At 56.0% G+C, this 25,117-nt stretch overlaps 2 protein-coding genes across 4 annotated transcripts; both read left to right on the top strand.

Annotated features, from left to right (window-relative positions):
- The first annotated feature begins 730 nt into the window (after positions 1 to 730).
- FA2H (fatty acid 2-hydroxylase) lies at positions 731 to 16,645 on the top strand. 2 transcript variants are annotated; one of them, XM_061375795.1, is made up of 7 exons: positions 731 to 848; positions 10,862 to 10,957; positions 12,632 to 12,774; positions 12,895 to 13,001; positions 14,255 to 14,427; positions 14,885 to 15,137; positions 15,785 to 16,645. In XM_061375795.1, the coding sequence occupies exons 1-7, from the start codon at positions 765 to 767 to the stop codon at positions 15,862 to 15,864; spliced, it is 936 nt and encodes a 311-aa protein (XP_061231779.1). In that variant the 5' UTR covers positions 731 to 764; the 3' UTR covers positions 15,865 to 16,645. The 2 variants fall into 2 exon arrangements, with proteins under 2 accessions (XP_061231779.1, XP_061231778.1); XM_061375794.1 differs by lacking the exon at positions 731 to 848 and adding an exon at positions 4,587 to 4,911.
- A 1,656-nt stretch (positions 16,646 to 18,301) lies between these two features.
- On the top strand, positions 18,302 to 23,542 carry MLKL (mixed lineage kinase domain like pseudokinase). 2 transcript variants are annotated; one of them, XM_061375804.1, is made up of 11 exons: positions 18,302 to 18,319; positions 18,932 to 19,505; positions 19,693 to 19,806; positions 19,909 to 20,083; positions 20,191 to 20,288; positions 20,407 to 20,542; positions 21,020 to 21,104; positions 21,494 to 21,642; positions 21,818 to 21,867; positions 22,280 to 22,420; positions 23,213 to 23,542. In XM_061375804.1, exons 2-11 carry the CDS (start codon positions 19,049 to 19,051, stop codon positions 23,263 to 23,265), a joined length of 1,458 nt encoding a protein of 485 aa, XP_061231788.1. In that variant the 5' UTR covers positions 18,302 to 18,319; positions 18,932 to 19,048; the 3' UTR covers positions 23,266 to 23,542. The 2 variants fall into 2 exon arrangements, with proteins under 2 accessions (XP_061231788.1, XP_061231787.1); XM_061375803.1 differs by lacking the exon at positions 18,302 to 18,319 and having other exon boundaries at positions 18,466 to 19,505.
- The last annotated feature ends 1,575 nt before the right edge of the window (positions 23,543 to 25,117 follow it).

Below are 25,117 nucleotides of genomic sequence, written 5' to 3'. Positions count from 1 at the left end.
AGAGCTGCCTGCTGCTGGGACCCCCAGACTGACTTTCACAGCAGGATAATGTGGTGGTGCCTGGTAGCTGCCCATGAGTTGTGAGGCACCTTTTGGGAAAACAGTGAGTGGAAACCTTCCAGCAGCCTTGCAGTATCTTAAGGGGCCTGCAAGGATGCTGGGGAGGGACTCGTCATCAGGGACTGTAGCAACAGGGCAAGGGGTGATGGGTTCAGCCTGAAACAGTGGAAGTTCCGATTAGATGGAAGGTAGAACCTTTTTATTGTGAGGGTGGTGAGGCACTAGAACAGGTTGCCCAGAGAAGTGATAAATGCTCCATCCCTGGCGGTGTTCAAGGCCAGGTTGGACAGAGCCTCGGGTCTAGTGTGAGGTGTCCCTTCCCATGGCAGGGGGCTGGAATGGGATGATCTTAAGGTCCTTTCCACTCTGTAATTCTATGAAAGTGAAGCCAGGCAGTGTCTGAGCTGCTGCTGAACCAAACCCCACATCCTGCAGCTCAGGGGGGCCACGGGCAGTGCCTACACCCCCAGCAAGCTCAGTAGGTGCTGAGCTGGGCCTGGGTTGAGGATGCTGTTACCAGCAGCTCCTGCTGTCCACCTTCCTACACGCCAGCCCTTCAGCTCGGAAGTGTTTTCATTTCCGTGCTCGAGTGCATGCGTAGGTTGGGAGGGAAAGGACACATGCTATTTAAGGGTGACGGACCAATGGATACCAGCGTTTATGTGTTATTACAGTTCATTAGGGTCTATCTCCATAGTATCTGAATGCGCCTGAGGTGGAGGGCAGCTGAGGCTTCGAGGGAAGGAGGAAAAGCGCTTTGCTGTGCTTGTTTGTGCAACCCTGCACAGGTAAGTGGAATTTCTTCCTGGACGCTGCAGGTGTTTGTCTCACACCCTGCAGCATGTGTGGTGGTTGCTTTGGGAGCGGTCTTGCTCAATGCAGAAGTGACTACTGCAAGGAAACTGGAATGGTTTATTCTCACCTGCCCAGAACCCAGTGAGAATTGTATTGCCCTTGCTGTGCTCAGCACCAGCAATCAAGAGACAGGACGTGCTGCTGCACCCACACCAGCCCCTTCATCTGCTCTGTTCCTGACTGCTTGTCCCCTGGGCCACCTGCTGTTTGTTAACATGTAAACAGTTCCCAGATCTGGCCAAATCTCTTAAAACTTAAGGCTTTAAGAAAAGAACACAGGCACAGCTCAAGTGGGGGCGCCTTGGCACCTTGCACACTGAACCAGCTCAGGGCATGCTGCCATGGTCAGACCATGCACATCACATAGAGCATCCAGCCACCAAGGTTGTGGACCATGGTTAGTCTTGAGTGATGGGGAAACAGTGTGACCCCTTTGTGATTTCTGCTGGTGCAGAACAAGGGGATATTGAATTAAACTGGCCACTCAACACGAGGCAGGAGCATGGGAAGGGTGTGAAACCACTTCCCTTGGGGCATCACCAGTGCCATGGGTTTGCCAGGGCTCCGGGAGTGATCAGGTACTTCCAAGGGGGGAAGCTCCATCCCAGGCCACCCGCAGCACTGGCAGTACTCTGTGGAGATACTGCTGTGCCTGATCTTGCCCCATCGCTGCTGGCTTTTGCACAGGAGGTTGCTGAGCACAGGGGACCTTTGGGCCAGCACCGAGCAGCTGCTTTGGCAGGACTTGCTTCAGCCACCTGCTGAGGTAAGCCCAGGGCTGCCCAGTGCATCCACACTGACTTTCCAAGTGTACCTGGACAAGAAAGCTCCCGGGGCAGCCCGCACCGTGCTCTCAAGGCCACCGTGAACTTTTCAAACCCTTCTTGTGCCCTGGAGAGCTAGCACGGGGGTGGGGAGCATGGGTGCCTTTCCTGTGCCTGCCGAGGTTCTCTGTGTGTGGAGAAGGAAGTTTAATCTCCATTGATCAGTTTGGCAGCAAAACAAGGAAGAGTGATGTTGGAGAGCATGCCGAGGAGAAGCTCTCCATAGGGATGCTGCAGTGCCTGTACCAGCCCCCTCCTCTCCTGTGGCTTCAGCACCATTCCACCAGTGCCAGCCTGTGCCTGCACTACAGGGTCTGATCCTGCCCAGAGCCCTGTGGCACATTCCTGTGTCTGTCTCGCGCCGGCCCCAGCGTCTGCCTGGTGGGTAAACCAGTTCAGAGCTGAGGAGCCAAAACCACTTGGCTGCTCTCGTTTAGGCCAGGCTAATCATCACCCAGCTCCATTCCTGGATGCTGCTCGCCCTTGGGGCCAGCAGGACGTGGGGACAGGGATGAGGATTGTGGCTGGATGGAGGGACAGCGGCAAAACCCTCCACTGCTGTGACAGCAGCATCTGTCATACAGCTTGGCCTGCACACCGACCTCCTCCCAGTGTCTCCAGTGCTTGGAGCATCCCTGCTCCCGTGGGTGACGTCCTCACCGCAGAGCTGGGGGTCTGCTCGCCACCCTGGGGACACCCCTGTCCCTTGCACAGAGGACAGAGCCCCACCATGGAGCCCGGGAGCTGTCAGCACCCTGCAGTGAGGGCAGACAGGGTGTCAGCTCACTGATGTCCCCAAGCCCTGGTGCGGGGGAGATGGGACAGCAACCCCTGTGTACTTAGGCAAGAACCACAGCAGAGCCCCACCGGTGCACCCTGTGCTGTGCTGGGAAATCAGAGCTGGCAAAAGCTGATCCCATCCCTGCCAGGAGCTGAAACCACAAGCGAGCCGCTCTCGTGGCCCTTTTGCAGCACGCTGTGCTCAAGCGACCTGGACAGTCAGAAACCCGGGACCATCCCTCTGGATCCTGGGCCGTCACCGTGGTGCCTGGCCTGCCTTCCCTTGTCCTGTCTGGGTGTGGGTGTGAAGGGCAGGAAATGCCTTTCCCGGGTTTTGCGGCCGCTGGGGCCCTGGGGGGAGCCTGGGACAGACCAGGACGCGCTGGGGGCTGCTGCTCCAGGAACTGCAGCAGCTGCGGGACACTGTGGTGGGGCTGGACCCATAGCACCGGCAGGACCGGCCTGGGTGGCAGGGAGACAGCGCAGCCACGGAGGACAGCGAGGTGTGGCCACAGCTGGGGGTCCCCTCTGCTCCCTCAACATCCACCTTGGGGTGGTGCCACTGCCTCCACACTCACTTGAGAAACCTTAATCCCTGCAAGGCCTCCAAGGGATGGTTTTGACCACATAGAATCACAGAATCCCAGACTGGTTTGGGTTGGAAGGGACCTCAAAGCTCATCCAGTTCTAACCCCCTGCCACGGCCAGGGACACCTTCCACTAGACCAGGTTGCTGCAAGCCCCATCCAACCTGGCCTGGAACACTGCCAGGGATGGGGCAGCCACAGCTTCTCTGGGCAACCTGTGCCAGGGCCTCAGCACCCTCACAGGGGAGAACTTCCCCTGTTTAAACCCATCACCCCTTTTCCTGTCACTCAGTCCCTGATCAAGAGTCCCTCCCCAGCATCCCTATAGGCCCCCTTCAGATACTGGAAGGCTGCTCTGAGGTCTCCACGCAGCCTTCTCTTCTCCAGGCTGAACAGCCCCAACTTTCTCAGCCTGCCTTCATACGGGACGTGCTTCAGGCCCCTGATCATCCTCATGGCCCTCCTCTGGACTTGCTCCAACAGCTCCATGTGACGCTGGGAGCAGGGCTGGAAGGTGAAGGCACCATGACAAGTTTTGCATCTGCCTTGATTAAAGGCCTCTGTTAATGCCCCAGAGCCGGGTGCTGGGGCAGGGCCGGGGGGGTCCCCTCATTCCTGATTCCAAACCCCACCTTAATCACCGGCTACGGCCAGTGACACCAAAATATGCCAGCATGTGTCCAGCCCGTGGTCAAGGGTGTCACCCCACAGCAGTGTTGTCCCCCCCAGCCCCAGTGCTGCTTGAAGGGAGCACTTCGCCAGAGTGGGGGAAAAGCTCCTTTCTTGTCATTCCGTGTGATTTATCTGGCTGTGGTTCTCGGGGAGGGGGAGAGGGGCTGAGGGTTCTGGTCTCTGCCCCGTCCCATCCATCCCCCGCCCCCCCCCGCAGTGCTGCCTGCCCTGTCTAATCACATGTGTGACATTTCATGAAGTATTAATTAGCTGGGGGACACATAACTCCTCATGGCAAGCGACACTGGTGAGGGGTGGTCTATCCTGGGTGGGCTGTGAGCTGGGTGGGTTTGGGTTCCCTCTGCCTCAGCCACCACGAAGCTTGGGGGAGGGATGTCCCGTACCCCCAGTTATCCCCCAGGGATGCCCCCATCCGCCATCATTCCCCCTAGAGTGCCCATGCTCCACTTCCCCCCACCCCTGAGTGCCCCCCGTAACCCACCCTCAAGCGTGCCCCCTTGGAGCCCTCCTCCTGCATCACCCCCCTGTGGCTGCTTCATTCCCACCCCGGGGTGCCCCAGCCCCAGCCCCAGCCCCACCATCACACACCCGTGGGCTCCCCATACCCCGCCCGTCGCTCCCGGTAACGGGGCGGAGCTTCCCGGGTAAACCCGGTCGGGGGCGTGGCCTATTGACGGGCGTGGCCGGCTGGCATATGCCCGCACACGGGTGTGCAGGTGCCGCCAGAGCGCGGCGGAGCGGGCACGGAGTGGTTGCGGAGCGGGACGGGCAGGGCAGGGCAGGGCAGGGCAGGGCAGCGCAGCGCAGCGCCGGGCAGCGGGGCCATGGCGGCTGCACCGGCACCGGCACCGGCACCGTCTCCGCGGTCGTTCAGCGCCGCCGAGGTGCGGGCTCGCTGCGCGCAGGGAGCCTGCCTCGTGTCCTGCCGCCGCCGCCTCTACGACCTGAGCGGGTTCGTGCGGCTGCACCCGGGAGGGGAGCAGCTGCTGCGGCGCCGCGCGGGCACCGACGTGAGCGCCGCGCTGGACGGACCGCCGCACCGGCACTCGGACAACGCTCGGCGCTGGCTGGAGCAGTACTACGTGGGGGAGATAGAGCCCGACGAGGAGCAGGTACCGCCGGCGGCAGCGGTTAACAGCACAGAGGGCGTCCCGGGTCTAGAGTGTGCAGAGCTCGTTGGGTGTCCAGGGTGTACAGAGCCCATAGGGTGCTCCACATCTGGGGTGTTCCAGGTCCAGGGTGTACACAGCTCATAGGGTTGCTCAGGCTTTGTGGGATCTGAGCAGTGCAGGAGTCTGTAGCGCACCCCAAGTCCAGGGTGCATGCAGTTTGAGCTGTGCAGAGGCTTTAAGGGACCCTACGTCCAGGCTCCACGGGTTTAAGGCAGTACAGGACAGGCAGAAGCTATTTAAGATCTGGGGTGTACTGGCCATGGAGCTTTGGGGGTGCATGTAGCATATAGGGTGTATATGGTGTCCAGGTACAGGTCAGAGCTGTAGGCTGTGGAGGCTCTGGGGTGTTCAGAGCATGAGCGGTGTTTGGTACAGGGCATGTTTGAGGCTCCTGGACCCCTGTATGCCTGAGGTGTATGGGGTGCAAAGGTCCAAGGTGCATGGAGCATGCTGGTTCCAGGCAAATCTGTGGGGCTGGGCTGTCTGGGGCAGAGGATCCCAAGGCAAGTAGGGTCCAGGCAGCTCAGGGCCTGAGAGTGACCACGTCCCAGGCATCCAAAGCCTGGTATCTTTGGGATCCCACCCCATGGACACATCCCACCCTGGCCATGCTGGATGGCAGGGCTGATAGATGGCATGGCAGAGAGGTGCTTGGGTCTTTGGAGGGGTGTGGGAGATGGGGACATACAGCTCAGTGTGGGTTTTAGCAGAGCTGTGTGGCATGGAGCGGGCAATGGGGCACTGCTGGCCCTCGAGGACCCGGGTGCAGGGCACCAGGACTTGCCAGCAGCGAGTGGCCAGCACTGCAGTGAGGAGCCCAGTCACTTCCCCAACGTCTGGGTGTGGGATAAGGGTGGCTGTGACTCAGCACCATCCCCTCCACGACAGCCCCGTGCTCAGCCACTGCCCATGCAGAAAGGAAAGTGCTCCAGGAAGCTGCACTTCTGCTGGGTTGACTTTCCGGAGGCAGCGTGGCACCGGGTGCTGCTGCCCCAGGATGCTCGAGCAGTGGGGCCACCCCAGCCCCTTTGCCAGCCCAGCTCAGTGCTTTCCCCTCCTGACATCCTGGCAGGGTCGATGACCGTTCGGTCCCTCTGGCTGGTTGTTTGCACTCGCTCCCTGTGGCGCAGCCTCAGCCCTGATCAGCGGCAGTGCCACAGATGGGGCTTTGTTCAGCCCCAGCACCATGCCGGCTCATTCCCTGAGTCCCAGAGATGGCACCTCCTCTGTTGGGACACTCGTTGCTGCTGCTGCCGCCTCCTCGCAGGCGTGACGAGCCCAACGGGTTGGGGCGAAGGAAGGTTCCGGACAAACAAGTTCTCGCACCACAGGGAATTGCCACCGTCCCTATGCAAATACACGGCATGATAACACTGGAGTGTAGGGAGATCAGACACTACCTGGCACTAGATAAACCGTCCCAGGTTGTAACACGAGGGGGAGGGAAAGAAGCTGCCTGCTGCATGGTGAGGCTGGCTGTGCTACATCCAGCATACACCTCGTGTGAGCTGCTCTGACAGACTTGCCACCCCCCAGAAATCCTTTGGAGGGAGAAGGGGAATGGATGCCATCCATCATTGGTGCTTGGGATTTTCCTTTGGCTACTTTTGGGCTGGCAGACCCCAAGCAGCTCTTTGAAGGAAGTGTTGCATTGCCGTAGTCTGGCTTGGACTCCCACGGCTTTGCTGGTGCTTCTCCTCATCCATCAGGAGTCTGAGGGCTGCACCATTCCCATGCCATGCTGTGGTCCTGCAGGCATCCAGCATCCCTACCTGCTTATGTTTGGAAATGGGAAGAATTTCTTCCCTGTGAGGCCTTGGCACAGGGTGCCCAGAGAAGCTGTGGCTGCCCCATCCCTGGCAGTGTTCAAGGCCAGCTTGGACACAGGGGCTTGGAGCAACCTGCTCTAGTGGAAGGTGTCCCTGCCTGTGGCAGGGGTTGGAACTGGAGGAGCTTAACCTTGTTTCCAGCACAAACCAGTCTGGGATTCTATGATTAGTGCAGGAAAGGCAAAGAGGAAGATGAGAGGCAGCCTTCATCCAGCTGGCAAGCCTCTCTGTGCCTCTTCCTGCCGCTCTTGGGAACTCGGCTCCATCCTTTGGCTGCAGGTCCCTCTTCTGCATCACCCAGCCTCATTTGGCTAAGGACAAATTAACCCTCCAACTCTTTATCTATGCAAACAGAATATATAGGGGAGATCAAAGTGAGAGGCAACAATTACCCAAACTAGACAGTGGATTTTAGCAGCCTTGCCAGAGGGAAACTGGATCATCTAATTACCCCTCCAATTTAAGCAATGAGAGACTTTCATCACAGCCTCTCTGGGGTGTGTGACGTGACCATGAGTCACGGTGAATCTCCCATGCCTCTTGGGGTTGGTGTCCTCCCCTTCCTTTCACCCACATCACCCCATGTCGGGCTTGCCCTGGTTCTCCATCCCACCCTGACCTCACTTGGACGTAGGCGCTCACATGTTCTTTGCAGGCGTTGCAACAAGAAGTGATTTTTTTATTATTATTGTCATTAGAACAAGTTAAATTCCACCTCATTTTAATAGTCCTGCTGCACCCAGTTTAATGGGCTGCGACGCAGCCTTGTGGGGCTCTGCAAGCCACTGCCCAGGCACCATGATGCTGGTGGGATGGTGATGCTGGGACCATGCCACTGCAGGTGGGGCCCTCGCCTGGGTTTCCTGTGCCTCATGGGGTGTCCTTGTACTACATGCCCGAGCCTACATCATCAACACAGCTTCTCCTGTGTGGGCAACAGCAAACTGAACTGGCTTAGGAGCATGGTGAAGGTCCTGGAGGTTCTTGGGTGGAAAACTGGGTCCAGGCTGCTGTTCAAGCAGTGGTCTGAAAACAGCATTGCCCTGCTTGGGCCAGGGGGAGGTTTCCAGCTTCTCCTCCTGCCTGTGTCCCAGGCACACTGGGCCTCATGCCAGACCATCTCTCCTCTTTGTACCGGCCCACATCATACTGTGTTTGTTCTCCTTCATCCTGAGCCCTGCTTCTGGGCAGCAACAGCCTGGAGAAGTCTCAGCAGAGACCTTGTATCAGTCCTTAATACCTAAAGGGGCTGACAAGAAACCTGGAGAGGGGCTTTTGACAAGGGCTTGTAGGGACCGGACAAGGGGAGATGGCTTTAACCTGACAGAGGGGAGACTGAGATGAGCTCTTAGGCAGAAGCTCTTCCCTGTGAGGCTGCTGAGGCCCTGGCACAGGTTACCCAGAGAAGCTGTGGCTGCCCCATCCCTGGCTGCAGTGTTCAAGGCCAGCTTGGATGGGGCTTGCAGCAACCTGGTCTAGAGGAAGGTGTCCCTGCCCGTGGCAGGGATTGGAACTGGATGAGCCTTGAGGTCCCTTCCAACCCAAACCAGGCTAGGATTCTACAGCCAGTGCTGTCCAACTGGCACAGGACCAGCGCTTAGCTGCCTGCCTGACCCGTGCAGGGCAGAGGGATGCTTGGAGGTGGGTGCAGGGTCACCCAGTTACCACATCATGCTGTGCCCTGAGTGTCTTACCGTGTTGCCTCACAGCAGGAGAGCCGGCACCTTGCTGGGGTGGCAGTGGGAACATGGTTTTTGTAGGTGTTAACTTTCCCTTCGTTACATCAGGTTCTTGCACATCATTCCTGGCAGGGCCTGTTTGCCTGGGGATGACACTGATGCATCAGCATCACACACAGGCAACAGGCAGAGCCTGGCACTCGCAAAGACCCCTTCAGCCTCCTTCAAACCCACCTTTTATGAGGAAGAGAAGGAGGGCAGAAGCTCCAGTGCTGGTCTGGGTGCTGATGGGTCTTGGTCCATAAAGGATCCCTGTGTGCTCTGGGAAGGAAGGAGTGCACTGCCTCTCCAAGGAGCGAGCCAGGGCATGCACGCATGGCTTGCACCCCGTTACGCCACTGCTGCTGGTTCTTTTGGTGCTAGCCCTGGGATGAGCAAGGGGAGAGCCTTCCTTCTGGTTCCCTGCTGAGGAGGAGGAGGTGACTCAGGTGAGGCAGGGTGCTGCAAGGGAACGCACAGGGCGATGGTATCACACTGGTGGCACCCAACCTGCCCAAACTGGGTGCTGCTAGTGAGGTGGGGTCTGAGCCCCTGTTCACCTCCTTGACCTGGAAGGACAGGGAAGCCTCTGGACATGATGTGATGCTCAGGTGTCTGTGGGCAGGGGAGATGGAGGCATGTGGATATGTCAGGAAGGGGAGGAGAGGTGCCCGGGGGTTGCATCAGCCTGCTTTCTTAAGCATCCTTCCTGCTGCCAGCAAGGCTGAGGTGCAGGCATTGAGGTGGAGAGCAGGGTCTCATTTTCTGGGGGAAGGAGGAGCTGTCTCTTTCTCTTGTAAAGCCAAATTTCCTTCCAAAGGACCAGTGGGAAGGAGGCAAAGCCATGACTTCACCATCCTCAGCTGGATTTCAAGGCATCCCACCTCAGTTTTGAGAGGTCTGCCTGAAGGACAGATCATGCAAAGCCAAAAATAGCAATGGGGGCCCCTGCAGAGGGAGATGTGGTGGTCCAGATCTCATGCTGGTGCTCTGCCTTCAGTAAAATTGATGCTTGCTCAAGTCCAGCCTTGCTGGAAATAAGCCCTGCCCTGCCCCAGCGTGAGAGGCTGCCTCAGGGCTGGGTAGTGCAGCTCCTGTACCAGTGGAATGAGGCTTGAAATCCAGCTAGCCCAGGACAGGAACTGGGAGCCTGACTGGCAAGGAGTGCTGGGGCCTTGCCTTGGTGTCACCAGTGTAGCAGGGAGTAAAGTCCTGTCCACCCTAGTGCGCTGACACTTGATCCTCCTGCATCTGAGCTCCCGGTGGTTGCCAGGGTGTTCATTCCCACAGGGAATCGCATCCCTCTTGGAGAAGTGGGGAGAGCGTGCACCGAGGACCCGTGATGGCTGCCGGGAGAACACCCTTCCTCCCAGAACAACTGGGCGCCCTGGCAGGCACTGGTGTGCCGGGGCTGCCAGGCCACACCGTACCCTGCTGCTGGTTAATGGGTAACTCAAGGTGACAAAGCAGGAGAGAAGGCATGTTTGGCACGTCCTGCCTGGGAGCCAGCAGGCAGCCGGTGCCGCGGGGCATGGCCGGTGCTGGGCTTGCACAGGCACGCCGTGCCCTCACGAGCCCTGTGCTGGCAGCAGGGCCGGAGCTGGCGGCACAGCAGGAAGGAGGCCGCTGCGGGTGGCTGGCGATGGGTTTGTTTCGAAGCCCTGCACAAGGCGGGTTTCTCTTGTTGCCTGGCCAGCCCTGGCAGTAGGACCGCAACCTGGGCTCATCCTGCTGCATCCCCAAAGCTTCAGTCTGCCTTTTCTAGCCAAAACCAAGCCTCCCCACCGCACCTTGTATAGCCCGTGGCCAAGGCGCCAGGCCCAGCACCACCCTGCAAATGGCACTTTGCATTTTCCCCGCAGTGAACTCCCTCCTGGAGCGTTTCTTTCTGGTGCCTGGTGCCAGGGTGATGCCACCAGCTGTGCCATGCTTCCTTGTCCAAAGTGAACTTTGGGAACCAAAATGCTGAGTCAGGCTTTGGCTGGGGAGTAGTGGGGTGAGGAGGGAGCCCATCGCCAGTGTGGTGCCCCCTGAAGCACCAGAACCAGGTGCCCTGCTGGCAGCATGGTGAGGTGCTCTGAACACTGGGCCTGGGGAGAGGTTCCAAACAGACCTGAGCGTGCGATGCCTGGTGGGCAGTTCAAGGGTATCTGGTGGCCACATCCCTCGGGAACCTGCTCTGCAGGTACTGACTGACTTGAATTCATCAGATACTTCCCTCTGATTCATTTAGCAGGCAGTCATGAGCTCGCTGCGCCTGTGCCCCCGGATGGTATGGCCATCACTGTCCCCAGCCATGTCTGTCACCCATGCTTCACTGCAGGGTTTTCCTTCCCTTTCCAGAACCCTGCCAAGCCAGTGGATGAGCAGACAGTGGGTGCTGCAACCCAGACCCCGGCAGGGATGGATCCCCGCTGTAAAACAGTGGATGTGGAGAAGGTGAGAGCTGGGGATCTGCTAAAGTGCTCCTGGGGAAGGCCAGCTATCCTGTCCCCTGCAGGAACGCAGTCTGGCTGCTGACCCCTGGGGTGGGAGGGAGGTGGGCCAAGCCGGCTGCTTCTGCCCTTTCTCCCAGCACAGACAGCATCACTCCTGCTTTATTGCCCAGGCGTGGCTGTGCTGGGAAGCTCCTGCTGCGGCGGCGTGGGAGGAGATGGCTCTCTCTGACAGCAGCCATGCCCGTCGAGCGGGCCATGCTGCCAGGCCGCACCTTACTTGCCTTAGTTATTGCTTTTCTCCACTTTTTTCCCCCTTGACTGAGCGCTAAGGGATCCCCTGTACCGGGCAGGGTGATCCTCGTGTGTGCAGAGTGCTCCCTGTCTTGCTAGCTCCAATCTGAGCACACCACAGAGGTAGGGATTTGTCCCCAAGGTGCCTTTGAATGTCCCTTCCTTCTGTGGCACCCTCTGGCCGCTGAGGAGCCTTGCATGCTCCTCGGTGAGTGTGCCTTTATCTTGCAAAAGGTTATTTTGAGCAGAACACCTTTCATCCTCCCCACGATCTTTATATTTCACTTGCTGACTGCCTTTAAAATCAGTTACCCCAAAGAGACTTTTTGCTCTGATTTTATCCCTACCTCCCCAATGGAGGGTGTCTCCCCTGCAGGCTGGGGCTGTTTCCCCTCCTGGGTGATCACATCCATCCCTGCCAGCAGCAAAGCCCCATGGCCATGGGCCATGAGCAGCAGAGCCCCGTGGCCACCTTGGCCCTTTGCTATGAAGCTCTCTAAAGTGAGCCACTCCCTGCCACCACTGACAAATGACCAGTGGCACGGCTGCGGGTGCTGGTGCCGTGCTGGCAGTGCACCGCACAGGCTGGACAGTGGAGAGGTGCCAGGCATGGGCCTTGGCGTGGTGAGCGTGGTATCTGTCCCAGGGCAGGGGTAGCACCAAGAAATCACCTTATCTGGCCAGGCCAGCAGAAGACGTGCCTGGGGACGCTGAGCAACAGCAGAGGTGGTGCTGCCAGTTGTGCCTCTCTATTTTTGTCCAATGCAGACATGCACAGCTGCACGGGTCCCTTCTTGCTTTTGCAGCCATCTGAATGCAGTTATGCATGGGAGCATAACCGGTGTTTGTATTCCCATCCTGTCCCCCTACTCTCCATCCCTTTCTGCTTCGCTCCTCACTGCTGGAGCACTCAAATGGCTGTGGTTGCCCTGTGTGTCCTCTCCACAAGGAGAAAAGCTCTTGGACAGGGCAGTGCCATGGAGATGGGCTCCACATCCAACCTCCACCTCACTGGCATGGCCGGTGAGGGGGGGAGTATTGCTGCTCTCTATTTAATCTTGGCAGCTCCTGGTGGTGAGAGAGCCTGTGTTATTGGTACCTGATGCTGAGCCAGGTCTGGTACAGCCACCTTCACCTTGAACCACCGGCAGGTACCTGGTGGCACAGGGGCTGAGCTCAGCCCTGTGCTTGTGTGTAGGTGGAACTGATGTGCATCTAGCTCTGCTTGTCTGTCCTGTGCCACTGCTTACAGCGAGCTTTGGGCCGCTTGGAACAAGAAGCAGCTGCTTGTGGGGCATAGGATGCGGTTTGTAGCTCCAGATCCAACAGCTCTGTGTCCAGTACCAGGGCAGTGTGTGGGTACAACTGATGTCTGCTCCCTCAGGACCTGGTGGACTGGCAGAAACCCTTGCTGTGGCAGGTGGGCTACCTGGGGGAGAAGTACGACGAGTGGGTGCACCAGCCCGTGGATCGTCCCATCCGCCTCTTCCACTCGGATTTCCTCGAGTCCCTCTCCAAGACAGCATGGTGAGCCCCTGGGCTCTGTGCCATGCCCTGGCCAGTGCCTCCCTGGGGAGGGGTGCAGTGACACACGGCTTGCCCCACCCCATGGGACACTCTCTCTGGTATCTCCCTCTTATCCCACAGGTATGTGGTGTTCATGGTGTGGACTCCTGTAGTGCTCTATCTCAGCTGGGTCAGCTACACCTCCCTTGCCCAGGGCAACACCAGGCTCTTCTCCTCCTTCACCACAGGTATAAGCAGCACCAAAGCCTTTGGGCTCACTCACTGCTCCCACTTTGGGTCCGGGGTGGGGTGAAGACTTCTGCATCCTTCCTGCATCCCTCCTTCCATGCATGATCAATACAAGTCACATGCACAAGTAGCGGGTGACCCCCTGTCCCTGTGACCACCGGCATGTCCCCTTCACAAAGCTGCCTGCGTTACTTTAAAGCCTGAGCTCACCCACCTCCATCCCCTCCTGTCACTGACACCATTCTGTCCCAACAAAGAACATAGATAGAGCCATGGAGCATGCAGACTGCTCCCTCTTTCCTCCCTCCCTTCCTTCCATCCCAAACCCAAGCCCTGCAGGCACTGCGTTGTGTGCCAACCCCACTGACACCCACCCTGGGCCACCGCTGGATGCCAGCATAGCAGGCGAACAAACCCGGCTCTCAGCGCCGTCGGCATCGCACAGTGCAGGGCTTGTTTGCCCTCAGCGCCTGCCCTTGAATCTCCCACTGTCTGCTCCCCCGGGAATAACAAGCGTGGCCGGGGCAGGCTGTCGTCTTTGTTGTCCTTTTTTCTTCTGCTGGGCTCCCTGTTTTTTTTGCAAGGTGCCACCCGGTGCCGGCTGTGCCCGGCTGCACTGGCAACCTCCTGCTCCTCGCGGCATTAAACACCTTGCTGCCAAGGGTTTGGTGGTTTTGTTTTGGTTTTGGGTCTTTCCCCCCACCCCCAAAATTGAACACACTGGGGGAGATCCGAATTCTTTCAGCAAAGATGCAGGGCTGTCATCCAGCCTTGAAAGGAGGAGGTGGCTGAAAAATGTTCTGTGGGGGAAAGTGCCCAACAAACCCGTTCTTTTTTCCCCCCAAATAATAAAAACCCAGCACCACAGCACTGTTTAGCTGCCATGAGTGCTGCCTCAACAGATAAGGTCCCTTCTGCCTTGTTCTGGAGGGTGAAGCAGCTTTGTTCAGACAGGGTTGTCCCTGCAAGTGCACATCCCAAGCCCTCATTGCCATCTGGGATGTAGGGAACCCCCCTCACCAGCTCCCTGTGGCAGCAAGAAGCCAACTGTTTCCATAACAAGTATAAATTAATGGGAATCAAAGGAAGATGTGGCTAGGAGTGGTGCTTGAGGAGCTCCCTGGTGAAGCTTGGGGCAGGGGGTGGGTGACAGGTGAGAAGGGAGGGAAAGCTGATGAGGAAGAGGATGGTGATGGAGAAGAGCACTCACGTATCACCTGCCCTGCTAACCACTGCATGTCTTATTGTGTAGAGTACTCCATCCCTGTCCACAAATATTACTTCCCCTTCATCTTCCTCCTGGGGATGTTCCTGTGGTCCCTGCTAGAGTACCTCATCCATCGCTTTGTCTTCCACATGAAGCCACCTGCTAGTAACTACTATCTCATCACCCTGCATTTCTTGCTGCACGGGCAGCATCACAAGGTGAGTCGCAGCTCACCACTGCTGGCACCCACTGGGCATGGGAACAGTGGCCTTTGCTCAGGTGGAGCCTGTCGGTGCGTGTTCAACGTGTGACTCGTGGCATCTTTGCCCCAAGGCAGGCCCTTACTTAATACTGGCATGGACTGCAAGATGGGCTCCAAGAAGCTGGAGTCAAAGCTCTGTCAGGGCAAGTGGGAAGACCACAAAAGTCATGGGCTCCCTCTAGCTTCACTGGAGAAAATGTCCCTGTGGAGCTCAGGGACCTCCCAGCCAAAGCCACCGGCTGCCCAGCCACCTTGGCGAGTGCAAGTGGCTGCTCTCGCCATTGGGCTCATCTTCTGGGGAGGGTTTCTGGAGGCTTTAGTGTTTGCTTTTCCCAGCCTGCTTCGCAGGGATGTGGTGGGAAATGTGAGGTGAGCTAGGAGCTCCCTTTCCAATCATCTTTCTCCGCTTCCAGTCTCCCTTTGACAGCTCCCGCCTGGTGTTTCCTCCCGTGCCAGCCTCACTAGTGATCGGCTTCTTCTATGGCGTCCTGCAGCTCCTGCTGCCCGAGGTGCTGGGGCTATCAGTGTTTGTTGGGGGGCTCTGCGGCTACGTCGTCTATGACATGATGCACTATTACCTCCACTATGGGTCACCGAAGAAAGGCACCTACCTGTATGGCCTGAAGGCTTATCATGTCAAGCACCACTTTGAACACCAAAAATCAGGTACTGCTCCATTGCCCATGTGTGCTGGCAGGGAGCAAGGGCTGTCACAGCCTCACCTCCCTGCGTGTGTGCAGCTGATGCTCTGAAATGTTCGGTATTTGGGGTGGGGAAGCCCACCCATGCTGCTGCGGAAGTGGTGTATGAGGTGTTGCAGCCCCACTGGGCACCTTTCTTGGCTCCCAGGTTGAGGATGGGGAGCTGGCGTGTTGCAGGGGTGAAGGCAGCAATCCGTCTCACTGGTAGGCACCAATGTTGCCTGGAGGTGCCTGGGCAGGGACATGGATGTGGGTGCCTGTCCCTGCCTGGAGCAGCATCTCATCCTGCCTGGAGGTGTTGTCAGGCACAGGGTGAGGCAGAGATGAGGCCCAGGGCTCCCCCGGGCTCTCCCCACACCTTCCCTAACCTGGCACTTGCTCAACTTGGCCTTTGCCCGGTTTCCTAGGAGAAAACACCCCATCCAGATAAGCTATCATGCATGGGGCTGCCGGAATGGCCCAGACAGCTCCTTCTGCTCTTTCTTCTCACCCTTGCATTGTCTTCCTCCCTTCTCTCCCTCATCAGTTAATGTAAAGCAAGCTGTGCCCTGCCCAAGCAGCATCCTTGTGCCAGTGGTGCTGTGGTCTCAGCTCTCTCTACCCCACCCACAGGCTTTGGCATCACCACTCGCTTCTGGGATCACCCCTTCGGGACTCTCATCCCTGAAGAGACCTTTGAGAAGAAGGACTGATGGCTCTGATGGTATGGCACCTGGCTGCTGGCTCTTCCCATCCCTGGCTGGGGCTGGTGTCCCTCCGAGCCCTCAGCATGGCACTTGCCTCCTTCCTGGGGATTGTGCCACAGCAGTGGCCCCACACTGGAGCATCCCTGTGGTGCACTGTGGTATTGCCAACGGGGATAGGGTGTGAAGATGCAGGGAAAGGGGAGGAGGAGGAGGTTGTGGGGCTCCCTGTGTCACTCCCGCCCATTCCTTGCTGCTCTCCTGCTTCAGGACACGGATGCATGGGCAGATCTGCTGCCTGAGACATGAAGTGCCTGATGCCACCCTCCCTCCTCTGCCCTGAACCTTGCTCAAGCCCTCTGGCCCTCTCTGGGCATACAACACGCTGCAGTTAACTTCGTCACCTAAATTCTGCCGAGAGGCTTCCATATCCTGGATCCTTCTCCTGGCCCAATCCCACACACGGTTTTCTTGGCCTGCAGTCCTTTGCATGGGGATACTTTATGTCTGTATTTTGTCTTTTTCTAAACAGTGCAAACCTAAATCTCTCTCCCAGATTTATCAAGTTCATGGGTTTTGTAGACAGTGGCTACTCAAAACTGAAGCTCCAATGAACAGAATTACTACCCGATACCTTTTTGCTGATCCTGTGATTGGGTTTGTGTTGTTTTGTTGTTTTTTTTTCCTGAATGTTTACTGCAGGTTTTGGAATAAAGTTCTGTGTGAAACTGTAGACACTACAATTGTAAATAAACTGTATATTTTGAAAAATAAAGCCTTTTAAACAGGGTCTGGCTAGTGTATCCCTTGGGCCTCCTCCCACATTCTCCCAGCCCGGGTGCATTCATTCCCAGGTGCTGATGGCCCTTGGTGCTGCAGTGCCTTGGGGTTTCCTTTCACATCTCCACATGCTGATGAAATCTGTGCTGTGGGTGATGGTGATGGCGAGGGAGATGCTCTCTGCAGTGGGAAACCACAGCAAACTTGTGTGACCCCAGGCTCCCTGGTAAGCAGAAGCTGGCTGAGCCACAGCTCACTTCTCTGAAGTTAGGCAACAGCATCACATGCTCCCCCAAGCTTCCCAAAACCAGCCTGGCCCTCTGACGAACCCAACTGCAAAGCTTCCTGTGCTCCTCGAAGAGGTCAAGCGCTGTTTCTAGTATGGGTGCCTGCAGCCTGCTTCCTTTGATTGACGCTGGGGGGTCCTGAGGCTTCAGGGATGGGGAGGGAAGCAGAAGGTCCCAAAGGACCAGCATCCCTAGTGTGTGATGGGTGTCCTCTGGAGGGTCCTGCTGGCCAGTGTGAGGACCTCAGCAGGAGGTCCTGCTTACCCAACCTCCTCCCCTATCACTGCATCCTCACTCCTTGTCATAGAACCACAGAAAGGTTTGGGTTGGAAAAAAACCTTAAGATCATTTAGTTCCAGCAGCCTGCCATGGACAGGGATGCCATGTCGCCCAAGGCTCTGTTCACCCTGGCATTGAACACTGCCAGGGATGGAGCATTCACCACTTCCTGGGGCAACCTGTTCCAGTGCCTCACCACCCTTATGGGGAAGAATTTCTCTGTATTTAATCTGAAATTCCCCCGTTTCAGTTTAAATCTACTACCCCTTCTCCTATCACAACAGTCCCTGACAAAGAGTCCCTCTCCTACAAGAGTCCCTCTCTTGCAGGATGCCTTCAGACACTGGAAGGCTGCTATGAGGTCTCCACACAGCCTTCTCTTCTCCAGGCTGAATAGCCTCGACTTTCTCAGCCTGTCTTCAGTACGGGAGGTGCTTCTGCCCCTGATGATCCTCATGGCCTCCTCTGGACTTGCTCCAACAGCTTCTGCCCTTCTCCAATGTCCTTCTTATGCTGGAGAAACCAGCACTGCACACAGTGCTCCAAGTAAGGTCTAATGAGAGCAGAGTAGAGGGGCAGGATCACCTCCTTCAACCTGCTGATCATACTGCTGGGGATGCAGCCCAGGACATGGTTGGCTTTCCGTCCTTTTTGGCAGCGCACCATGGGGATGCTGCAGTGTGGGACCGCTGCTGTGGCACAATCCTCAGGAAGGAGGCAGGGGTCAGCAGCCCCACTGAGGACTGGGGAGGGATGTTAGCCCACAGCAGAAGGGATTGTTGCAGTGTTCCAAACAGCAACAAGTGTCAATATGGGGAGTGCAGCCTCTCCCATCACCTTCCTTCCCGGGTGCTTCCCACAGATAGTGCCTTCTTCCAGCAGGCAAAACCCAGCACAGGCAGATAGAGCCCACCTGGCCACTTCCTCTGACACCCAAGAAGGCTGCTGGGAAAGGGAAACTGGGGTGATGTGGAAAGTACAGCAAGTTGTGTAATGCCTCTTCCGCTGCCTGGGAGTAGAAGGGGAAAGCACCCTATGAACACACCCTATAAACACGCAGTGGTCCGGCTGTGTCTCTCAGTCTGTGAAGGCAGCCACGGCGAGCGAAGCAGAGCCAGGTAAACCCATCTGATTTAGCAAGCAGATGAGCTAATTCTTTCTTTGGGGCCACGCTAGAGAGTGATTAAGAGGAGGGGCAAGAAGCTGAGCTTGTTTCTGGGTGCGTTTCTGTCTCATTTCCAGCTGGTAGAGCCTGGCTCCCCTCTCTTAGTGCTGTCTGCACCAATGATGTGGGTGGCTGCTGCTCATTTCCCTGCAACAGGGGCAGCTTTCTGTCCCAGCTGCCTGGATGTGGGCTGGGGAGGAGGGACTATCCCTGTGGGAATGCTAAGCACATAGAAAGAGGTTGATTGAAAATCCTAAGTGGGCAATACAGAGCTAGAGGGAGAAAATATGAAGTCGAGAACACTGTGGATGTGACGGTATGAGAGCTTTCATTAGATGGGTGACAACAGAGAGACATTGACTAGAAATAAAAATGGATCTTTATGGTCAAAGATGTAGGCTCTGGGGCAGGATCCCAAGGTGGTGTGGAGCCAGTCTCTGTGTAAGGTCTCTGGAGACAGCTAGCAGTAAATTAATTTATATAAATCAAGACAAAACGTCTGCTAATGCAGAGTGAGATGTGGCCATACTGCTCCTACTGATGTCTCTGTGTGTGCCTACTCCAGTCTTAGAAGAAGGCATAGAAGAGTGATATCCAGCTGATCTCTGAACGATATCTGAGGCTCACCTCCACTAGACACTGCCAGTCCACATCCCCAGTGGCCAAGCCCTTTGCTGCAAGTATGGACATTGTGGAGAGGGTCCTCTCTGTGGCCCAGGCTGTCCATGCCCAATTCAAGCAGGTCAAGTGCTGTAAGCACCAGTGCCAGCGCCTTGTGGAGCGCATCCAGATCCTGCTGGAGCCTGTGAGGATCCTCAAGGCTCAGCCGTCAAAACACATTTCCTACCATGAAGAGGAACTGCTGAAGAAGCTGCTGGAGGCACTGGGGGAAGCCCAGAGGCTGGTGATGAAATACAGCCAGACCAGCTGGATCCAGAAGTTCCTGAGAGCCCACAGCACGGGTGAGGAGTTTGTCTGGGTGAATGAAAGCCTGGAGGACATTGCCCAGGGGCTCTCGCTCCTGCTTCAGGCAGAGCAGAAGCAGGCTTTTCTGGAGGCTTTCCAGGCAAAGACATGCCGCAGGCAGGACGCTGAGGACCTGAAGGATGATAAGGCTTTCTTGGACCAGGTGATCGCAAGTAAGTTTGCATTTAGCAAACCCTCTTTCCCTGAGGTTGCCACCTCCCTGCAGCTGCTGCCCAGCTTTGGCTTGATGGCCATGTCCAAGGACAGACAGATGGACATTTAAACCATGTGAAAAAACCTAGCTGGATCAGTCTCACATGTTCATCCAGTGGTCCCACCTCTGCACATTTCTCTCCCAAGGTACTGAGGAGCCTGAAGACGTGACCAGGGAGATCTACATCAACAGGCAATGTATGGAGAGCAAGGTGGACTGGATGCAAAGTGAGCTGAACAAAATCGTGCGTGTGATGGACTGTAAGTTGGGTGACAACTTGAGGCACCCTGTTTATTGTGTCTTTCCCCTCTGAGATCTGTGTAACCTGTTCCTTGTTCTCTCCTGGCACCTGGCGGGAGCAGGCTTGAAGAAGGTCAATGTTGATAAAAGAGAAGACATCACTGAGATCAAGCGGGACCACCTCACCTTCGACAGGCAACTGCAGGACACTGAGAGCTACAACCTCTACAAGGGCGAGTACCTCAAGTACCCTGTTGCCATCAAAACCTTCAAGCGGCCACTAACCACCGACCCGGCGTGAGTTGTCAGGGTGGAGGCAACACAGGGCACTTGGGACAGGAGGGTGGCTCAGCACCATGTTGTGCCCTGTTGCAGGGATCTCACCATGCTGTTCCTTTCTGCAGGAAGGTGAGAGACATCTTTGAGAAGGAGGTTCAGACCCTGAAGAAGTTTGAGTCTCCAAACATCCTACGTATGTACGGGATCTGCATTGAGGAGAAAGGTAGGGGGTGCCACATTAATGTCACCTTTTCCCTCCCCTGCCTGTCCCCAACTCAGTTTGTCATGGTCCCCTCCCAAGAGGTGGCAGAAGGTGGAATACTCAAAATTTTGCTTTGCAGATGGAAGCCCCTGCTTCTCCATCGTCATGGAGTACTGCAAGCACGGGACACTGCGGGATGTGCTGACCAAGCAACAACATCTCTCCTGGGACATCCGCATTCGGATGGCTCTGGGATCTGCCAGAGGCCTTTACAGGTGAGCTCCTGCATAAACCAGTGAGTAAGTCTGCCTTACAATCCGCAAGCTATGCTCAGCTTCCTGGTATCTCTCAGTAAGCAGTGGTATCCTGGCAGATGCTGTTTCCACCACCTTTGGACACTGGGATAGAAGGCTGGGGAAGAAGTAGGGAGTGGGTTTAGATGCACCCATTTTCCCTGGTCACTGGTACCAGCTTCAAGCCTGCAAAGGCCTGGAAGGGAGAAAATCCCTTCCCCACACCTATAGGGCAGCTTCAGGAGCACCCTACAGCATGGCCAGTTCCCCTTATGGGTCCTTATCCACAAGGTTCGTTATTTTGCCCTGCTGGAAAGGTTGGCTTGGCAAGACTGGTCCACCAAGGCATAGAGAGCTGCTGGCTTTTCTGGGTAGATGTCAGTCCATTCCCTGTGCAGCAGGAGGGAGCCCCGAGGTCAGAGTGGGTCCATTACCAGCATATGTTGCCCTTGGCTGCAGGTTGCACCAGACGGAGGAGAAGTCCAGACTCCATGGCTGCATCTGCAGCAGCAAGTTCCTGGTGGCCGGGGATTACTGTGTGAAGGTAAGAGCCATACCTGGAGAACTTTTTGGGAGTTTGGCATGTTTTTGTGGGTGTCTCTGCCTGCTAACACTGGAGGGAATTATGATGGTCCAGGATAAAACCCAGAGTAGAACCATCTCCTCTGTCACCTTGGACACGGACACCTCAGTTCATCATTATCTCTGTTTTATTGTCATCAAAGTAAGCATTTCTGAGCCATCCACCCTGAGATGAGCTGAAACCAAGGCAATTCACCTGCCTTCTCCTGATATTTCACTTGCAGACAGAGCCATGTGCTGGGAAGCACATGTGGCCACATGGCAGCCTTTACTGCCCAGAACATCTCACTCTGTTTTCTCTACAGCCTTTTGCACATCTGCCACTTTGCCCTATCTCATTCTCTCAATCAGCTCTCAGGATTTGAGCTGTGTGAAACGGAGTCATCCATCAAGAGGAAAGCCAAGAATAACTGGAAACAAGTCTCTATGTTGGCTTATATTGCTCCCGAGAACCTGAAAGACATCAACTACCCCTACAGGAGGCCCTGTGAAATATACAGGTGTGGCTGTTCTTCCCGAGAGATGTATGTAAGCGGACAGATGCCAGGCAGGGTCGCTGTTGAGCTGTAGAAGAAGGCCAAGGTTTAATCAGTCACATAAGCAGATGTTTGCGGTTGGCGTAGGGAGGATAACACGGTGGGATGAATGCTCAGACTCTTGCTTGTCTTCTTCCAGCTTTGGGATCGTGCTGGGGGAGATTGCGACCTCCAAAATCCCATTTGAAGGTGAGACAGAAGTATCTGGTCCCCTGTGTAAAAGCCACATGGTCCAGTGTGGCTCCTGGCTGGTGCTGGGTGCTCTCTGCTCCTTCCCAGAGCATCCCTGGGATATATAGCGCAGTAAAGCATTTCAGCAAGATGCTTAAACCACAAACATGCTAGTAATTTTTGTCTCTATTTGATGTTCCTGTGCACTGAAGCATAAACACATCTTGCTCTACTGGAGCCCAATAGTGTCATGCCAAATATGAGGGAAATTCACTGCAGACACAGTTTGGGTGGCTTCTCTGCAGCCTTCTCCATGCTGAGGGCTGCAGAAAGGCTGTTGGCATGGCTCTGCACTGGATTTCCTATACAGCACCCTCCTGTTGCAGCAAAGCTCCATCCTGACGCTCGTGTTTGCATGTCTGTTGTTCAGGCTGCACTCCCCAGGAGATCATGGAGAAAATCTGCAACCACCAATACCAGGAACCTGTTGGGGATGATTGTCCTGAAGACCTGCGGAAAGTCATTGACCAGTGCCGAGCCTTTGACCCTTCCCAACGCCCTTCTGCTGAAGGTAAGTGTCCTTGATATCTGCTCCACAGGCCCTTTGTATCCCCCAGTCAGCTGCTGCAGCAGTCAGTTTGCCCCTTATTTTCCATATGAATTTGTCTGGTTTTGTGTTTTGGGATCTGTCCTTGATTTACCTTCCTATGCTAACAAGTCCACTAACACTAGACCTTTCTTCCTCCTGTAATTGATGGCTCATACAGTTAAGGTTTATGCAATTATCACCAGGATGTTCACTTGGCATCACATAAGAGTAAGCTTTTTCTCTTGCACAGACCTGGGAGCAGGGCTGTGTGTGTTAATCCCCACTCAGATCCTGCAGATCCCATAAACTGGAGGAACACAACGCGGTGTGGGAACACTTTCTGCCTTGGGCTTTGAGCAATAAACTGCAATCTCAGGAACTGCTCCAAGGGAGGGAAGATTTGACTGTCTCTGAATTCAGTCTGGGTTGTGGCAGTGCTGAGGCCCTGGCACAGTTTGCCCAGAGAAGCTGTGGCTGCCCCATCCCTGGCAGTGTTCAAGGCCAGGCTGGACGGGGCTTGGAGTAGCCTGGTCTAGTGGAAGGTGGCCCGTGGCAGGGGTTGGAACTGGGTGAGCTCTGAGGTCCCTTCCAACCCAAAACAGGCTAGGATTTTATGATTCTAACGTTGTGCTGGCTTGAGGAGACAGTGACTCCATGTCCTGGCTGTTATCCATGACTTAAAGCTATTTTCCATTGAGGTGGGAGAGCGAAAGCCTCCACCAAACACTCTGTTTAGATGCCAGTTTCAATTAATGCTCTTGCTGTGTTCTGCAGAGATTGTGGATGCACTGTCTGACCTGGAGAGAAGCAGAAACCAAGGAAGATAACTGGGAAGCATGGGCCGGCATCTGAAAGCAGCTGGGAGCTTTGGAGTGACCCAAGGGGGAGAAGCAGCACACAGCGTGCTACTCACCCCCCTTTCTTGCTCACAGAGACTGCCTGTTCAATACACTTATGTTTGAGACCCCCCACCCTTACAGGGATCTGAGGCGAGGGCACCCTGCCACAGGCTTTACACAGGAGATGTTGGCTCCAGGGGGTACAAAGGGGGGGAAGCAAAGGGAGGCTGGCAGGAGCAGCTGGGGAGACGTGAAGAGAACTAGAGGGAGAGCACAGGGCTATAGCCCCGCCGCTGCCTCAGGGCTGCCTCATTGCCCTCTCTCGGTGACTCCCGCCGCCATGACAGGGCCCCGTACCCTGTTTGAATGCTCTCGAGTTCCCGCTCTTTTGAATTTCCCCAATGGAAACTCATTTCCCCTTCCTTGCCCTCCCCGCTTCCGTTGGCGGTCTCACCGCCCAATCAGCCGGGCCCTCCAGCCGTCTCTCTAGCCAATCAAAACAAGCCCTGCCTTCCCGCCGCATTTCCTTTCCACCTCCTTTCCGTCAAACAGACAGACAGAGCTGCTGGCCAATGAGAAGGCGGACCTGGGTCCGGCTTACCCTATAGAAGGGCACGTAGAGCTCGTGTTTAGCCAGTAGGGCGGTAGAGGCTGGGCGGCGCGGAGCGGATCTCATCTCGAGGGGGTTGGGGAGGTCCCCCGTCGGCAGGTGAGTGCCCGGCCCGGCATTCCCCGAGTCCCGAGGGCGCGGCTGGACCTCCGTCGCGGGGCGGCCCGCGCTGGAGGAGTGCGGGGCCTGCTGCTGGTTGGTCTCGTCGGGGCAGGGCGGCGGGAGGCCTGTGTGATGGCGGGCTCCGGCCTGAAGCGCTGCTGGCTGGCCCGGGCTGGCGTCCCGAGCGCGGGGGCTGCCCGCGGCTGCCGGGGGAGAGGTTTTCCCCTCCCGCGCCGCTCGTGTGACTGGTTCTTGGTTAAAATAAGCGAGCCTTGTAAAAAGCCAGAAATAAACAGGTGCTTGTGGAGCGTGTGCTGAGTTTTGGGTCGTGTTTGGGTCCTTTTGGTTAACTTTATGTTAAAGCAGGCGGGGCGTTATAACACCTAGAGATGTAGAGCAGGGTTTGCCCGAGCAGGAGAGAAGGCCCTCCGCCAGGGGAAGCTGGTGCTTCAGCGTTCGGCCGCAACGTCAGTGCTGCAGAGAGTCTGTGGAGCCTCCTGGCTGTGTCTGGTGGACGCGCTGGGGAGTTGCTCGTCTGGGCCAGAGTCTGTTGGTGGAGACCTTCCGTCTGCGGCTCTCCCAGGGACCCCTGGAATCCTGAGTGGAGGAAATTCTGGCTTCTGCGCCCTCAGGAAGACTCCAAGGTGTCATGTTGGAGATGATGTGTGTTGAGACATATGAAGGGTTAGTTAGTCCACAGTGGTGAATGTGGACTGGAGTTTTCCAGTTTCACGGTTAATTTACAAGGAAGATAAAAGAGTCTGTTGTGCTTATAGGTGACAGGTTTATCATAAACGTGAGCTGAATGCTGGAGAAGCAGTATTTGAGCGTTGAATATTACATCTGGACTGTACGACTGTTCTGCTGAGAGGTGACATTTAACATCTAGGTTTGGCATGACTTACACTGAACTGCTAATTGGAATAAGAATTATAAAATAATTCTTAAGTTAGGATTTCTTAATAGGTCTATAGAAATATTTGAGCATTGCCAGTGATACTCAAATAAGTCTTTCTAGTAATTCCTGTATACATTTTCTGGGTATTCTTTCTTATTCTGAGTACTCAAAGCAGTCTTTGCTCTGTTTGCACAGTACCTAGCCTAATAAATCTTAGTGTGTGCTTTGGA

Source organism: Neopsephotus bourkii, unplaced genomic scaffold (genome assembly GCF_033783945.1).
Source record: "Neopsephotus bourkii isolate Nb327-2 ecotype Australia unplaced genomic scaffold, CSIRO-AGI_Nbou_v1 NB_1678, whole genome shotgun sequence".
In the NCBI taxonomy this organism is placed as follows: domain Eukaryota; kingdom Metazoa; phylum Chordata; class Aves; order Psittaciformes; family Psittacidae; genus Neopsephotus; species Neopsephotus bourkii.
Note: the sequence above shows the minus strand (reverse complement) of the source record. Positions and strands in the feature narration are given on the sequence as shown.

What these genes read in the sequence shown, in the direction of transcription:
- FA2H (XM_061375794.1), top strand. Translation starts at nt 4,624, where the DNA reads ATGGCGGCTGCACCGGCACCGGCACCGGCACCGTCTCCGCGGTCGTTC. An exon ending in AAACAGTGGATGTGGAGAAG is followed by an intron (nt 10,958 to 12,631) that starts GTGAGAGCTGGG and finishes CTGCTCCCTCAG; the next exon opens with GACCTGGTGGACTGGCAGAA. An exon ending in TCCCTCTCCAAGACAGCATG is followed by an intron (nt 12,775 to 12,894) that starts GTGAGCCCCTGG and finishes CTTATCCCACAG; the next exon opens with GTATGTGGTGTTCATGGTGT.
- MLKL (XM_061375804.1), top strand. Translation starts at nt 19,049, where the DNA reads ATGGACATTGTGGAGAGGGTCCTCTCTGTGGCCCAGGCTGTCCATGCC. An exon ending in AATCGTGCGTGTGATGGACT is followed by an intron (nt 19,807 to 19,908) that starts GTAAGTTGGGTG and finishes TGGCGGGAGCAG; the next exon opens with GCTTGAAGAAGGTCAATGTT. An exon ending in TCTGCCAGAGGCCTTTACAG is followed by an intron (nt 20,543 to 21,019) that starts GTGAGCTCCTGC and finishes CCTTGGCTGCAG; the next exon opens with GTTGCACCAGACGGAGGAGA.